The following is a 16,947-nucleotide window of genomic DNA, read 5'->3' as shown; positions in this document are numbered from 1 at the left end:
AATAACTTGCCTCTCATAATTGCCGTCCGATGAAATCGTTTGTGCATTCGTGGCTGGCCCACTTAAACAGGATTTATCTTTTCTTCGTACGCGAGTGTTGGTGCGATTATTTTTTGTTTTTTGCCTCCCTTGATGGTACGAAGTTGTGCCGCTAAGCGGCCCCTTAACCTCGGGTTCAGAGCCAGTAAAACCCGGTCTGTTTATATACACCGTGGATAATGGGGTTTCGGAGCTCTCGGTGAATTCTCACGGCACATTATGGCTACCGTTGGCTGTTTAGAAAAGTATGAACGAGGCTTCTTCCTCTTCTTCTCCTTTTCTCCATGTATCAACGTAACCGGCTCAATTTTAAATCTCGACACAACGAGGATATTTCACCCGTGCAGTATCTCTCAATCTCGGCCAACGGGGAAACAGTGTCACTCGATAAACTCTCGGAGCAAACAGCCCGAACACACAACAACGCGAACAAACAATGAATGAAATCGAAGAATGAATTTTCTTTAATTTTCGATATAATCTAATCTCCCAGTGCTCGAGAAATAAATGGATCGAGAAATCGTTAGTCCACGTGGACCGCGATCGCGACCACCTGATCAGCTCACCGAGAGTCTCATTGATAAACCCAAACGGTTCATTGACACGTAGCCCGGATTGTACGAAACCGAGAATTCGTTCACTCGCGATTAAGGAAGGAAAACACAGTTTTTCCTCCCTCTGCACCTTTGGCGAAGTGCTCGAATTCGCGAAACAGTCCAACCGCGCGGGATCCTTCTCGTTCTATAGAATCGGATCGTCGCATGCTCTCGCGCTGAGAAGTTAATGCAACGAAAGTGTGCGAAAGACTAAGACGAGAGTTCTCGCTCGGCCGTACGAGGCTGAGGAAACCTCGCGGTGGTGTTGGTATTCTGACTCCCCAACCTTATCGAATAGCGGTAGGTTTTGAACTAGCGGCAGTGCGCGTGAGTATCCGTAGAAGAGCTCGACGTCGAGGCAAACTGCCGAAAAGTGGGGGCGTATTCTGTTCCTTTCCTCGTACAAGCGTGTGTGCACATGACAAGTGTGTATGTTTCTGTTCTGTGTATGTCTCTCAGCCACGAACGTAGCTGCTCAAGTTACGAAGAGGGGGAAGAAAAGAGTGACGAGAGAATCGTGTAAAGGGGAACTTGACTGTGGCGTGTGGCTCGATGGAAAGGGAAACCTCTGTCGATGCGGAGGAGCGAGAAAGAGAGAACGACACACACGCACACACACACACACACATACGAACGTTTCAAGTGGTGGAGGATGTTCAAGTCGGAGGCAAGAGTTCGCCGTAACTGGGCTGCTCGGGGGCCTCCTGGAGGGGGATACACGGAGCCACATACGTAGAGATCTCCTGCATGATTATGAGTCAAATTTTCGTATTTTTCAGTAGGAAAACTCGAAAAAAAACGGCAGATCGTTGAAATATTGAAATTCGTTTGATAATCAAAGTACGCCGATTGAGTCGGGCTGTTTTTCGCATCAATTTCGCTTCTTCGTGTCGTTACGTATATCGTGAGAGTATGCAAAAGCCAAGAAGGCTTTGTTATTTCATAGTACAGGAGCGTCGCAACAGTTATATTCAAGCCCTATTGTCTATGCGGTTTATTATGCGCAAGATGCGAGGATTCTCGAGGCTCCCGGTGCGCGAGAGTGGATCCCGGTGCACGTGGTTTAGCTATCGGTGACTGGAATCGCTAGGCGCAATTTGCATGACACTCGCAACCGTATTTTGAGTGGGATGACAGATCGTGATGGAGCGAGGTATCGCTCGAGGTTGAAAAGCTGAGGAATAAAAAGCCTACTCGACATCCCGGAGGATACGACCGGGGAGATGATGCTGAAGTTTCCAACGTTGGAGCCCAACGAAATGATCTAAAAAATTGTTCAATAATTTCAGCAATTATCTAATTTATTTCCTGCCGAATTTATACTTCGTAGTTTCTCAATCTACACAATTATGATTCGCGAAATGAAAAACTGATGGATGTATTATTTTGTTTTCATTCATTTCGTTGGACTCCAACGTTGGAAACTTCAGCGTCGTGCCGGGGAGAACGTTTAATATACACACCCATGTACGTGGGCTGAAAAATCCACTTTTCACAAGTTTTATAAGACTGAATTCGCGATAATCGAGCAATTGGATCGATCCATCCTGATTAAGGTACAATGGGCAGGGCTCAGAAATAAATCGCGGTGCGCGATGAGGCCTAGAAATTCAGCACAAATCGATTCGGTTCGCTGATTTATTTTTTCCCCTCATTCGGAACAGGGATGAATACCGGATGAGGGAGAGTGCGCAGCTTCGAACGATGCGAAAGATGAATAGGCCAGAGGCAGACTCAGCGGTCGCGGGGCTACGCGTTTCTGAAGATCAGCTGTGGAGATATCGAAACAAGGGAGAGAGAGAGAGAGAGCGAGAGGGGGGTCAGTGTTGTGGACTAACCACTTTTTACTCTTCGAAACGCGAAAGAAACGAGGGACCAGTCCCATCCACGTGATCGATGGATCTCCTAAAGATCCACCTTGTGTGCTCGCGGAGAGCTCCGGAATTTTCTCATCGTACGACAAGCAGCACAAGAGGAGGCAGGAGAAGCAAAAAAGCAAGACGAAGCAGGAGAAGAAGCTTTTTCTCGTGAGTTTATATAAAGGCACGCGAGGTGTCGATTAAAGGATTTACTGCGAACGTTTTACCCACTACTCTATAACTTCGTGAAGCAAATGGTAGAGAAGCATCTCTCTTTTTCAGTCTCTAGGTGCAGCACGCCGTATGCATTCATGTCTGTATACATTGGCGCAGTTTTACCGATCGCAATGCTCGATATATCGAAACCGTTGAAGAAGAAGCGAACGCGTGCGAAATCGTGTCCCTGTTCTCTCACTAACTTTAAGAGATGAAGATATACGTATAAATATATCAACGGTGAACAACGTATTTAGCATTTGTCACTTTCACAACCTTCACCAGACGATAAATAAATTGCGTTCGAGATATTAACCCTCGCAAAAGAAAAACAACAGGGGCCATAAATTGTCCATGGTATGGCTCTCAATTATGGCAACGTTTTCAGTGAAAAACAGTGTCGACACCTGTGCTGTGACAGTAGGAAATAATATCCGAAGAATCATTGAGCTCGATTCTCGAACCCCAAGATTTTTGTTTTTGTCGGTTTATTTTTTTCCGAAGAGCCACTGGGTCACGTGCTCGATCAGCCATCCATTGGCTTTGTTGAGTCATTTCCTCGAGCATAACAATTCTCTGGAAAAGATCTCGCATGTTTTTTTGCTTTCGGGAAAAATCGTGCGTTCTCTGGGACAGATAAGATTTTTATGGGTTCACGACGTATTTTATGGCTCACAGGAATGAAAACGGAAGGGAGCTTCGACCATGAACGATGTAAACTTAGAAAAAATAAATGCGTTCTACAAAAAATTTGCGTCTCGCTGGGGTTTTGTGAGCTTTGACGATTCTTTCAGAGAAAAGCGCGCTCGTGGTCGGATGGCTGTGTACAACGTATATAGGTGCTTACACCTAAATTAAGTTGAAGTGAAAAGTGATTGAAGAATCTTTAGAAAGCACAATCGAAAATGTGCACAAAAGATTTTGACGAGTTCCGTAAATGAAGATTTTCTCAAAACAGCGAGAATATTCGACGTTAAGGATAACAGAAAAAACAGGTAAGTGGAAGAGCGCGGGCAGAAAAGCGAGACGAGGGAGCCCGGACGACATCACGCGAACTAAACGAGATGACATCTTTCGGAGAACTCGCAGCAGCGTTGGACAAACCCAAACGCATTAGCGTCTTTGTGCATTTTCTTGGGTCGCTCCTTTCCTTGCTTCTCTGCTGCTCCCTTCCTCAGCTTTTCTCGTTTTTGCCTGTCACGCGCAATTCCATTTAAGCCGTAATTTTCACTAGTTAAACGCCAACGGGGTTGCTGTACCAGATTCGAAGTCAAGTTGAACAAAAGAGACGCACGTGCGAAGATTGATGTCACACGGTTCTGAGCAAGCCTTAAATATTTCAGCAGGGTTAACTTGAATCTGACGAAACGAATTATAACGTCGAGTCAAATGCCAATGCCTGTTTTGTATTCTTTCCCGATCTTCGAGCTAAATTCCTCGCCCCGTGTCTATGCCAAGTGAGCAAGAATCACGCGCTAAAAGACAATCCAAAGATGCAGCTGCGATTCTAGCCCAGGTGTAAGTTGCGCCAACGCCAATGTCACTGCGTACGATCATTCGCGACTAGCGACCCCGAGGAGACCGAGACTTTCTGGCTCCAAACCAACAGATGTGTCAAAGACCTTTTTCGTCAGGATTCCCACAATCTTCCTTTATCTCCGGCCCCAATGTTCAACGTCGTCTTGGACTGAGTCCAGTCGCTGGAATCCGCCGCGTTCTTCCTCGGCGTATTTTGCCCGTGAATTTCTTCGACGACGTCCCTTGTTTCGAGTCTTGGAAGAGCTGGAAATCGAACCGGGCACCGCGAAACTCGAATTCTGAGAAGCTTCAACTCGAAATCATTCAACTCTGGATCGCGCACAATGATGAAGATTTTTTTCTTCAAACCTACTGTTGATCATCGCTGGATCTAGGAAGCGAATAGGCCATAACGGAGCTTTGATCGACGGGCTCTAATTTCGTATATACATACTCGTGTCTCTCACCAAGAGCTTTTGGTAAGTTGCCCAATTTTTCGTCGGCTCCCTCGGAGGAGCCTCCCGCACTGCCTCGCCGCTCGTTCTCTTCGCCTTTTTCTTCGAGCACACGGTTGCGTCGCTTTTTCAGCGTTCTGGACGAGTAGGATAATTTACCGTCGTATTTCGGGTAGTCGGGAGGTTAAAATTGGACGATACTGCGGGCACAAACGATGTATTTTTGGAATACGCTGAATTTCGTTTCGGAGACGGAAGGGGAAAGAGTGCAAGTTAATCCGAGTGTCGCGGTGTTATAGTTGGTACACTCAGCAGGTTGTTTCATCTCGTCATCTTCGCACCGTCGTGTCGGCAGTTCTTCCGATACATTCAAGAGGCTGGCTTTGAAGATTATTCAATGCCGGATGGCCAGTGGCCGATCTGCAAAACCTCACATATTTTATTTCTTCAAGGGAGATTTTTAATCGAAGGATTTTACCTCGGCCCATGTCAATTGGATCGTCTGGAGTGGCCGCCAAAGTCACTGTAATTGTCACTTTTGACGAACGGAGTGGTTCTCACGCCGAAGGAATATGAATTCAGCGGTAGGATGTTGCAGATTCACTCCGCGATGAAAATTTACAAGCGAAGAAAGTCCGGGACGTTTGAGTGCTACTTCAGGACACTTAGGGAATGGCGTCGCGGTTCAAAGCTTTGCTGAGATTCTCCCGGTGCGGCGATACGTGCACAGTGGACTTTCGAGACGTTTCATCTCCCGTCCAATATTAGGTTCCGACTGAATTTAACCAACTTTTTTCCTCCCTTTCTCCACGAGCACTTTCAATCTTAATTTTACGCCGTGGATATACATCTCGCCCTTTTATTCTTCCGCTCTTGCAATAGCTTCCATGAAATTGCGTGACACGTGTCGCACATCCGAGAATATTCTTCGATCGAGAGAAGCTCGAGTGCTCCTTTCATGAATTATGTCCGCTGGAAAGAGCTCCGATGAAGATATTATTCCTTGAGATACGCCTGTGAAAGACGAGCATCGAGGTGGATTAAATAGAGAAACCTTGCGATACGCGCGATTCATGATAATTATTTCCATCGTAAAAAACTGCGATATCAAATCTCAAATGATTCATGTCTGTAGAGCTAGTTCTCGAGCAGTGCGTTGTACCAATTCCCTGTGTATATACGAGTAATTCGTTATGCTGTATACATAAATAGATCGTTCGCACCGTCTTATATACACGAGGCAGAGGGAGGCGAAGGAAAAACTCCGGAGAAAATCGCGCTTGTGCTTACACTCGCCATCATCCTTTTCCTCTTTTTCCCAAGCTTTAAAACTCGCCTGTGTGAATCTCGTTCCGGCCTTCCCAGCAGTATATTTAAGAACACGCGCGAGCTCGCCTGTTCTCGCTCGATTTTTATTTCTCATTTTATCTCTTTCCCCTCCCTCCTCTTCCTTGTCGTTGGCCAATGTCACCGACCGAAATAAACGCTTGTCACTTAAACCGCGATGTATATAACCGGACTTGCACTAATTTTTTATTGCAATACACATCGGTCTTCCGAAGCCTGGATAAATTAAAAAATTATATAACATCGTTGCATTATTGATGAAATTAATGATGGATGCTCTCTGCGAGTTTGCGTAATCGAAATGTCGTCGCTTCGACTGGGTTCACACACCTCGCTCGCGATTGATGATGAGGTGCCAGCGAAATGAAACGTGGACAAATGAATTTCGACGCGCCCAGATATCGTGGCCCTGAATCCAAAGTTAAGATTTTCGTAATTTGTTATTCCCTCTTTCACTCTTTTATTCTACACGGTGACTTCAACAAGAGTTCCACCTGGCGTTGGATGACGTTTGACTCGCCCTTCCACTCATCGGTTGTTCTATATACATATACCTACGTCATTAGGGTGCCAAGAGCGAGAGATACGAGGCCGTATATTTTCAAGACCCTAAGCCACGCTCGATCCGCCAAACGAAATCATCGTGCGCACTCGTTCGGATGTTTTGCAGACATCGCCTCGACCCAAGCATCAAAACCATCCTCTCGCTGATATCTCAATTTTCTTTCGTCTTCCAATTTTTCTTTTCTTTCGTTTTGTTTTTTCACTTTACCTCTCCTGAAAGTCAATCGGGCGGTCTAACTCGTCAGCTTCTCGAGTGGCCAGTTGGCCAGGGAGCTATTTTCATACGTTCTCTGTTGCTCTCTCACCAATCTGGTACAGCATCCACTGGTCACGTTCGAGTATCCTTGCTAACGGATATTGATAGACTCGACAGTTATTCATAGACGATTGACAGACGCAAGACCCTCTTGTGCGAGGGTTTCCTTTTTATTTAGACGATAACGATACTTGGAAACGCGCGAGAAAAAATAAACGCGCATTTACTATAGCTGCAAAGGATTGGGGCGTGTTTTTTGAGCTTTCTATTATCGACGTACGTCGCTCGGTCATCCCGGATTAACCGACGTTTTTTCAAAACCACTTCGTAGAAAAAGACAAAATAGAACTCCGTCGCTGCGGAATTATCCGGACTGTGACTAACGCCCAAGAAGCAGGCAACTTTTGAAAGACGCTATCAACATCGCTCGCGTCCGAGCTCGGAACAAAGATCCGCCACAGTGTCTCCGCCATGATGTTGGCACGGTGTGTTCCAAGAGAGGAAACCGGGGGAAACGTGGGTGGATGTGTTAACGGTAGAGACGATTAAAAGAGAATAAAAAAAGTAAATAAAAAGAAAATGAAGAATCGAGAATCCGTAGACAGTACGTCTCCAAGATTGTCGACAGCGTGGCATCGTTCGCGACTGCATATAACAGAACGATATGTTGGTTGAATCGAAGAGAGAAACGCTGCGATCACCCCCATTCTGCTCGCTGCTCCGAGAGTTGCCTCTCTTTCATCGTCGATTCTCGCGTGCACGAGATAATTTATAACGAAAAGACAAAAAGCTCAGAACCGCGGGCCGAGATTAAGCTCGCGTAGGCAACGCCAAGATTTGCCAGGAAAGTATCGCATGCGTATTTACTCTCCCGGTAGGAAAAACGATAAATTGAGAGACGAGAGACGGTTCGTGAGTTCTCGCGAATACCGCGTTTCGTTTCGCGCATCTTGGGCTCTCTCTCCTCCTCGCCCGTTGGGCGGTCCGAGTCACACATTTACCTCACTCGAATGCACAATGATTTATGCCAAGATTTACTTTGTAGATGAGCGACGATAGGGTTCACAAATTTATACACACGCGCGCACATGAAGATAGCGAATGTTAAGAACTTTTCATTTTCCTTTTGCTACTCGATAAATAATTTCGTGGAAAATTTAGTTACGCCCCGGCAAGTATTTAATTCGAACGACCAGCTGCAACGAAACTCCGAACATTCGCAGCTTGATGCATGGACGTTGCTCTCAGTTTTTTCAGTCTTCCGAAATGTGCAAAATTATTTCCGCTACACGCGGAATCGCGAGTGGCGAAGAACAGCGGAGCTCAGCCTTAACCCAGATCTATTGTATACGTGTCTTCTGAACCAATCTGCGGCTCGAATTGCCCCTAACACATGTACGAGAACACTCGTTTCGAATCGGGTTAGATAATCATCCGGGTAACACGTTCCGCCCTACAATTTATGCAGATTAATGCTTCAAAGTCGTGGTCTGTTTCCTCGGGAAATAGATTTCCACTCACGCATGAAAAAATGAGCAAGCCGATATTCGAATTTCGTGTTTTTTCGCGTTCATCGATGAAAATACGATTATTCACGGGGACGTTGAATGAAAATATTGGCGCGGGTTTTCAGTGCCGAAAAAATGTGATTATTCACGTGTATTCATAGATATAAAGATTTATAACGTACGTCGTATATCGTGCACCAATACGGAACGGTTGGATTACAAATTGGAGCTGAGCCAAGTAAAATTGTTAATCTTATTGTCAATCTGTCATAAGGGACAACTGTTGGCTTTCCACGAAAGTTTCTATTCGCGACGTTCATACGCTAGTCGTCCATTAACTTGCCGTGAAGCCTACGAGACATGCGAGTCCAGAAGCAGCATTGCGAGCGAGAAAGGCGAGCGAGAAGAGAGAGAGAGAGAGGAAAGCGAGAGAAAAGTTAAATTACTTCGAATAACTAATGAAGTTTCTCAAGAAAACGTCAAATGCTGGATATATCCGAAGATTTCTATATCAACAGCTGCGGAAAGCGGATTCCAGGTAAAGGAGACGCGGAATGTCGACGAACTGGCGGAATGGAGATTACGCACCCTTCCTGGTCTGCCCGTAAATTGTATCACACTGGAATAAGCAACGGACACAGGATTTTCGTGGCCCGGTACAACTACTGGACAAAGAGGGAGCGGGCGAAAGTGGTCAAAAGACTGTGGCATCTTTTCAAAGCGCTTCTCGTTGATGGAAACGAGAGCGCGATCTCTATATGTTTGGAAAAGTAAGAAGGGGCGAATCGTCGCCTGCTAGTCTCCGTCGTTCGCGTCTTGGCAAACGTCCCACATCTCTCCTTGATTCTGTCCAACGCTAACATATACTCGGTAGTTTATAAGCATACAAGATCTTCCAAAAGTAGCGTTTATGCTGAGGCGAAGCGAGTTTAATTGTGAAATTTCCAGGAGAAAACTTTCAGTCCTTTTTTTTGTGATGGGCGTGTTACTTCGTTCGCGGGAGCAAGATTAAGTCTCCAGAAGACCGAAACAAGAGCTGCGTCCTTGGAGAGCAGTAGAGTGTGATTCGAAAGTTAACAACTCGAAACGTACATTACAGTTTGTTGGATTGTTGACCAAAATGGACGCGTATCCGGCTGTAACTGTAACTAATTACAGGTTTTCTTCGGAGGGGGAATCGTAGACTTGTCCTTGATGAGATTCACGGTTCTGGTCTACGCCGTTCGAAGCTACATTGACCAACGGGAAATGGATTGAATTCGAGTTACTTCCATCCTTTTATTATTCACTCGTTAGGTCCAATTATATCTCGTGTGCGTGTTTCGTCTTCCGAGAATTTATTTTGAGAGGTCGGCTGAGAGCCCGGAGCAATCATCGTGGCTCATCAATGTGTCCAATTCGACTCAGTTATTCCTTTTTTCCACGACACGCAAGTTAATAATTTTACAAAAGACCAGCTTCGTAGCAACAATACATTTTGTATTAAATATTTCAAAATAATCGCTGACTAGTCCTTCGCGATGGCGATTGTTCACTACGATTTTGAATAACTCGATGATTACCGGCAATCGATTGATTGCAATCATTGAAAGAACATTTCGTCGTAACATTTCTCCGTGGTTATATAAATCCATAAAATATAATCCACTGACCTTCGTACATCTGCGCGTACTGTGGGAAACCAGCTGCCCTCAGCCATTTGCATGCTTCTTGAGCTTCGATTTCTGAAAAAACAAAACGACAAAAGAGTTGTTACAAGCGGGATTCTTGTCGATCGAGAAAAACAAATCCATACGCATTCGTATGATGGATGAGTTTACAAATGTATTTCTTGATGAGGCGAGTCGTGCCACGACGTGACAAATATCATTCTATTAATATCGTATCTATCCTATTTAGCCCGAAGGGCAAAGTTCGAGAGTCTATTATCGACTATAAATCGTAGCGAAAAGGGTTGCTGTGTTCGATGCAAACCGCTGCTCGGGTTCTCATTTGTGTCGGGCATATGGAAATCAATCTTCATTAAACCAAGAGCAAACAGCATATTGGCTTTGTCGAGTTTATTTATGTATTTTTCTTTCAAAGCAGCTCCTCAGCCAATCGAAATTCAGCTCTGTGTTACTCAGGCTCGTAAACTCTTTCTAAAATCTACGACTGAAAATTTTCTCCCAAAGCTCGATGATCCTTTTGATCAGTTTTACAAACTTTAGTTAGAAAACGCAATAATGTTTGAAATCTCGAAGAAAAGTGTTCCTCTCCCGTCGACCCTTCCACGAGGATGCAATTAAATGGTGATTGGAAACTTGGCAAAGGATGAAAGCTCCCGGGGCTCCTCAATGAAATACCGTCGATTCATGATGCGAGTAAACTCTCCGAAGCGGCGAATGGCTTGATCGTATCTCTGCGACTTCTCGATCACTCGTCCTGCACGAGCGAGAGAGGGGAGAAATACAGTGTAGAATCGAGGGCGATACGTCCGCGAGGGATCGATGATAAAAAGTGGTTGGGCGTAAGGTTGGACGAGACGGAATGTAACCCGGGGGTTTTGCGAATGTCGGAAGGGTCGGCGTGTCGTCGTCGTCGTTGTCGCCGTCGCGAGCAAACTCACGAAGAGACCGGGATACGCGACAGGAATATCGGCTATGAGCTCATGAGGAATATCTAAGTAAAAAGGGGGAAAAGGAGCAGAATCAAAGGAATGAAAAAGAAGAGGAGGAATGAAAATAAGAGAGGGCCGTTTCATACGCGAGTACGATGAGGCCCCTCCAACGAGAAGCCGCTACCGAGTCGAAGAGTATATTTTGCGGAAAGCATGAATAAAACTCGGAACGATGGAACGGTCAGCGAGAGACGATATGCCCGACATAACCGGTCTCCCCTTCATCCTTAACTCTTTCTCTCTCTCTTTCTCTCAGTCGCATCCAGCATCTTTCTCAGTCATCTTTGTCCCCAACCTTTTTCGTCCTCACCCCCCTTCGACTTACTGTCTGTTTTATTCTCGGAGGCACTCGCGCGCGGCCTCTGTACAAGAAGCCTTGCGAAGCCTGTAAATCGTCGAATCGCCAAGCACGCTGTTATATGTGACATCTGCCATACAGTCACTGTGGCTCTGGTCCATCTTCCCCCTCTCTTTCGCGTCTCTCAACTTCCGTTGCGCATACATCGCAAAAGTTTTTATATGCGGGTACGAACAAAAAAGGGTCTTCAATCCTCCCGCATTGCACGCAACTACAACCTTTCCATCCGGCGCGGTTTTATCGAGATAATGAACAAAAGTGCGCGTTCGATTGCCTTCCGAATTTCTCGAGAGTAGAAACCCTGTTACGCGCAAACGCTTTAAATTTAAAGAACGAAATGCCTCGAGGCGAGGTTATGTTTGTTCGAAATGATCGATAAAAGTGGACTCGGATTATCCATTTAGTGTCAGCCAAGGGCCTCAGCCCGTTTGCGGTAGGCCCTGCGTCGACGAATGTAGAAGGAAGCCCGAACAACTCCTTCGATCTATCGGACACTCGGTCAAATCAGGTTTCATTAAATCACGTCAGTATATGCGCGCGGTCCACTCGAATAAGAACACGAACCGCAGAATGGCCGATCAGCAGACTGTGCGCCGGTCCACGATCTCTCTATTCGAGCAACTTTGTAACACGCGAATAAGGAACCAGAACGCTCCGACGAGCCGTGTATATGTGCACGGTTTAAATGGAGCCGCAGGCGTAGGAGCAGAACGGAGGATAGTGTATCAGAGAGACGGATAATACAGAGCTAAGGATAGGATCGGTGGTGGACCAGCACGAGCCAGATAATGGTGATTGCTTTGCGGTAGGTCTTTACGTATACCTACCTACCTCCCGATGTGTTTCCACATAGAAAAGTATGCACGTCTATGTAAATACGTGCAGGATATACAAGGATGACTTTTTTGTTTCTCTCGCATCGCCTGTTTATTATAATAACCTCGAACGCAACAACTTTAGGTGTGTCACGACTCGTACAGAATGATACTCGCCCTGCTAATAACCCAGAGACACACATCCGAGGGACTATAGATGTGCATTGTGCTTCGGTTCGTTCAACATATTCCTGCTATTTCGCAAGTGAACCACCGATGGATATTCTCGTACGTAATTTAAGGGACGGATCGTTGTTTATATTTGCAGGATGATGGACTTTTATGTGACGCGTGGTGTTGTTCATGGCGCGTTATTTGTCACGAGCTTGGCAAATAACATGCAAGACTTTTCAGATGTAACGTTTGTGAAGCTTCAATTTAGAAAATCCGAAAAGGGGCTCTCGAGGCTCTTGTTCAATGACGCGAGGGAAAGAGAGAAAATATGAGTGAGAGAAACGATACCGTTGGTACTATCAATCTTACTAGCCGTGACCTACTCCACGTAGGAATTCAATGAATCCGCATGTCCTTCGTCTGCAAACTCGAAATAAAGCGGCAATAAAGTCGTTTTGTGTTTCTATAACCTCACTTATCCCCGCATGGGAGAAGTTGACTTTTGTTGTGCCCCGCAGTAAATAATGCCTCTGTTATCACAGTGATTTTGTCCGACGTTTACACGACGTACCCAAAGTCCAAATATTTTTCTCACACGTCCTTCCATACGGTCTTCAACGATGTTTTACGTTTGCGTATGTTAAATCAATTCGGACGAGATACCCATAAAAGAAAAACGACGAAAACTTCACAAGTCCGCCCGTGACGACGGTTAACCAGCTAATTTTATGCGACGTTGAATATCTGTCGCTTGCCCAAAATACATTTATCTCTTGCCTTCGATTTTTTCTCTCATCCCACGCATTTATGACTCAAACTCTCCCTCCATTTTTCGATCCCCATTTAATTAACCTTCGGCAATTCGTTTGTTTCTATAAAGGGCAAGAATCCATAAAAATATTGAACCAAGGCGAAAATAATTGTTCTAACAAGATGGTTTACAGTAAAAGGGTAGCTCGTACTATCAAAGGACTACCGTGCATAACTTTATTGTGAGAAGAGCTGTGAAGCTTTCGTTATACATCGAAATATACAACGTCGGAACAATGCATATTGTCGAACCGCCCTAGATTAACTTCGATGTAGGTCTGGGTCCATTCATTATAGAAATGTAAATGTGGCCTTCCTGCTGTGTGTCCCGTGTTGGACCAACCACTTCCCATACTGTTCTCTTTCGGTCTCGCTCTTTCTCTTTCGTTACTCACCTTTTATATATTCGAGCACAAGAAGCAAACCTTTCGAATTTGCAGACAACAGCGGAGTTCACGTGGGAAGAAACAAACACACAAAAGGGAGTTTTGATTGTAGTCGCTGAAAATGCCACTGAACATGTCGGCATAATTATTTTTCCATCCGCGTTATGTTCTCAGTCACCTCAAGACTTAGCGATTCCATTTTCAGTATTAAATTAGAGAGAAAAAACGACTCAAAAACTGCTACCTCGCAAAAAGGTATAATGAGTAGGAAAAGTTTATTGGGAAAAGCACCCTTGTAATTTCAAGAGATTTACAAGAAAGTTCTTGCTTCAACGTTGACTCGCCCCCATAATGGAGCTTTGAGTAAATTGTATAGGAACATTCTCACCGTACCTGTTTGCCCTTTTGAGTTTAGCTTTCAAGCGCCACGTCTACGCAGAGGCCACACTGGCTCACGTAAATCATGCGACGATGCAAAAAACGAGACTCATTTACGAAACTTTTCCTTGAATTTATCGAAAGATTCGACAGCTTTTTTTATATTTTTGTCATTACGAAGTATTCTTAAGGTGAAACGCCTCGAGTAAACGAACACAATGAGGTATTTAAATGTTGGGAGAAAAGGGGAACTGGTCAAGGCTAAGAGACACAAGAAGCAGCATTGAACGGTAATAGTGGGATAATCATTACCACAAAAGGGGGTATTTATCACGTGGGCGTATTATAACGAGATGAAATATCCTCTTATTGTTACGGAGGCGAATATACATGCGTGGCCATGACTTTCAGCCCCTAACGACGCACAAAAAACCGCGTTGGGAAAAAAGGAGGCAAAATATTAAGAAAATCTCCTTGGCAAACAATGCTCGAGTGAGAAAGATGCAAAGAGATAAATCGACGTATATCCAGCAAAGTGGCCAAGTTTTAGTGCACTTTCGGAGATTATTGTTATCATACAAAACTCTTTGACGTTGAGCAAAGCGTAAAAGAAAATAATGATTCCCAGCTGTAAATCGCCTTTGTACGAAACTGTACGTAATATATGCTATTTTCGCGCCTCGCGAGACGACTTTCATGATCGATCGATCATCCCGGTAAATCGATGCGAATCAGCTCCGCGTAGATGCCGCGAGTAAGTATTATTACAGACCAAAAACTGCTCAATGCAAACACTCGACACTTGTTATTTTTCGTTTTCCCTTTTTTTATCCCCTCCGGAGGCGAGTTTACGTTCGAGAGGCTCGAAGCTCTTCAACCGAATCGGAAATTTGATCAATATTATCGCAGATAAAAATTCTCGAAGAATTTCCTCTTTGACATACAACGATCTATCATAACTTTTTTTATCACTACTTTATTTGTGCCCACAAACTTTTCGATCAATCAAAAAAACGTTTGAACACATTTGAATGACCTAAGAATTCAATGTATCGAGCCTACTGACAGCGATGGGTGCGTGCTCCGCGTCCGGATCCAGCGGCCTCTCAAGTAGCCTGAGGGGAGGCCAATACTTGGTGACTGCTCAGCCACCCACCGGCTCGTCCATCGGTTGCTGAGCAAAAGACAGTTTCTTTTAAGTTCCTGACGATGCTAACCAACTGGAATGTTTCGAAAATATTGTCACGTGCAACTTAACAACAATTCAACACAAACGAATGTAGCAGAAAGTAAACACGCCGAAATATCTCAATTTCTATTTTGTAACACTATTTTTTTCCTCGTACTATAAAATGAAGTGTGTGATCTAAGAAGACCAATCTTATATCCGCTTCTGAAAAGCAAACTCTCACTCGGTCTCATAAAAAATTGGTAAACATTATTTCTTCATGTTGAAATTTTCGTAAAAGTTTTCACGATTTTTCTCGAGTGTCTCAATCTCGTTATAGCTTAGGCACATCTTTTGGACGAGTCTGTATCGCTGAGAAGGGATAAGACACGCATTGACGTAGCTGGGTAGAGTGTCTGTCGAACTGGGTGTTCACGATGCGGTCTCCTTTTCCCGCGTGCCAACTCTTTTCTCGTCCCGAGTCCACTCCAAAGCGATCACACAAGGCTAGCTTTTATTAGACCCTCCTGTGTGAGCCACCGAGTTGAACTTTTATTCCTCGCACAAGCGCGCCCGATCATCATCATCATCATCATCATCATCATCATAGCCTTTGGTGGCTTGTAAAATCATACAATCCAGCACACACAAATGATGGTTAGGCGTTGCGCTCGCAGAAGCCGACAGGATCAACGTTAAATTGTTGTAAAAACCGTTTCAGCTCGACGATTCTCGTATAAAGTCTGTGAGTGCACTCAGAATGCAATTGCTTCTCGAATAAGGCTTCGCATTCACGATAATTTATGTGAGCTCAATGTAATCAGTTTCGAATGTGGTGGAGTGAGTGCAGCTATACATACAATGACTGAGATTCGAAGCCACCACGAGGATGATCGATCATGCGTGTGCGTGTCATGTGAGTACACGCGACGTCGAGAAATTTAGTACTAACTTCAACATTTTTTTCGTTCTGTGAAGAAAATTATTGTGAATTAAAAAACCAGATTAAAATGGGAATCGCTTGGATTCGTTTCCCCCGAAAAGCTGCATTTGCGATATTATCTCTCGACCGTTCAACACTTTTTTTCTTTCGCAGACCAAGAGCATCGAGCGATTTGAAAAGAAAATATTCAACGTTCCAGCAGAAACGAAAATTCTGTATTCTCTTTGGTGGACTCGGTGACAAAGGGCCGCTACGGATTATTTGTGGGCTATCGGGGACAGATATCGTTGCTTGCGCTGCTTCTATTTACATAGATGCGATACGGAGGGACTCTAGAACCGAGAAGATTACGAGAAGATCACGCTCAGAGAAAAAAGCATTTCAACTATGAAGTATTACGCCACGACGCGAATAAAGATAATTTATTTAATTTATTATTATTCCTCTGTATCTGTTGAGTGAAGAAAACTTTATCGCGTCTCGATTTGATGCGAGTGGTTGAAGCTTTGCGGGAAGTTTCATCGAGCAACAGCTGAGAGGAAAAAGCAAAGGGTAAGAGGCAAAGAAGGAAGAAAAGATAGGGAGAAGAAGTAAGAAGAGAAACGTGACACCACGTGTCGTCGACAAGATGAGTTTTGTGCTTGGCGAAATCCTTTATCCGCAAGAGTAGTTACCTCCCGTAGTTTATTTCGCTTCATAAAGCTGTACGGGAGAGAAAGAGAGAAATATAATGTTGTGGTATGGACTCGCTCGTCCACCGCAAACGGACCTCATCCAGAGGGGTTGCAAAAGACCCGGTGTATAGGTGTATATCTTAGAAGTATACGGTATAATCGTATACACTTAATCTGGCTGTATAGTTAAAACCGACAGGGAACAGCGCGTGAACACGTGTGTC

The 16,947-nt window shown here is 44.6% G+C and overlaps 1 protein-coding gene across 2 annotated transcripts in view; it reads right to left on the bottom strand.

Annotated features, from left to right (window-relative positions):
* Nucleotides 1-16,947, bottom strand: part of cv-c (crossveinless c) — a 128,588-nt gene that overhangs the window by 21,865 nt on the left and 89,776 nt on the right. For both annotated transcript variants that reach the window (XM_043423229.1, XM_043423230.1), the window contains one exon: nt 10,011-10,082. In XM_043423229.1, coding sequence (XP_043279164.1) covers nt 10,011-10,082 — 72 coding nt within the window. The remainder of the gene's footprint in view (nt 1-10,010; nt 10,083-16,947) is intronic.

Source organism: Venturia canescens, chromosome 7 (assembly GCF_019457755.1).
Source record: "Venturia canescens isolate UGA chromosome 7, ASM1945775v1, whole genome shotgun sequence".
In the NCBI taxonomy this organism is placed as follows: domain Eukaryota; kingdom Metazoa; phylum Arthropoda; class Insecta; order Hymenoptera; family Ichneumonidae; genus Venturia; species Venturia canescens.
This window is presented reverse-complemented; position numbering and strand designations above follow the sequence as displayed.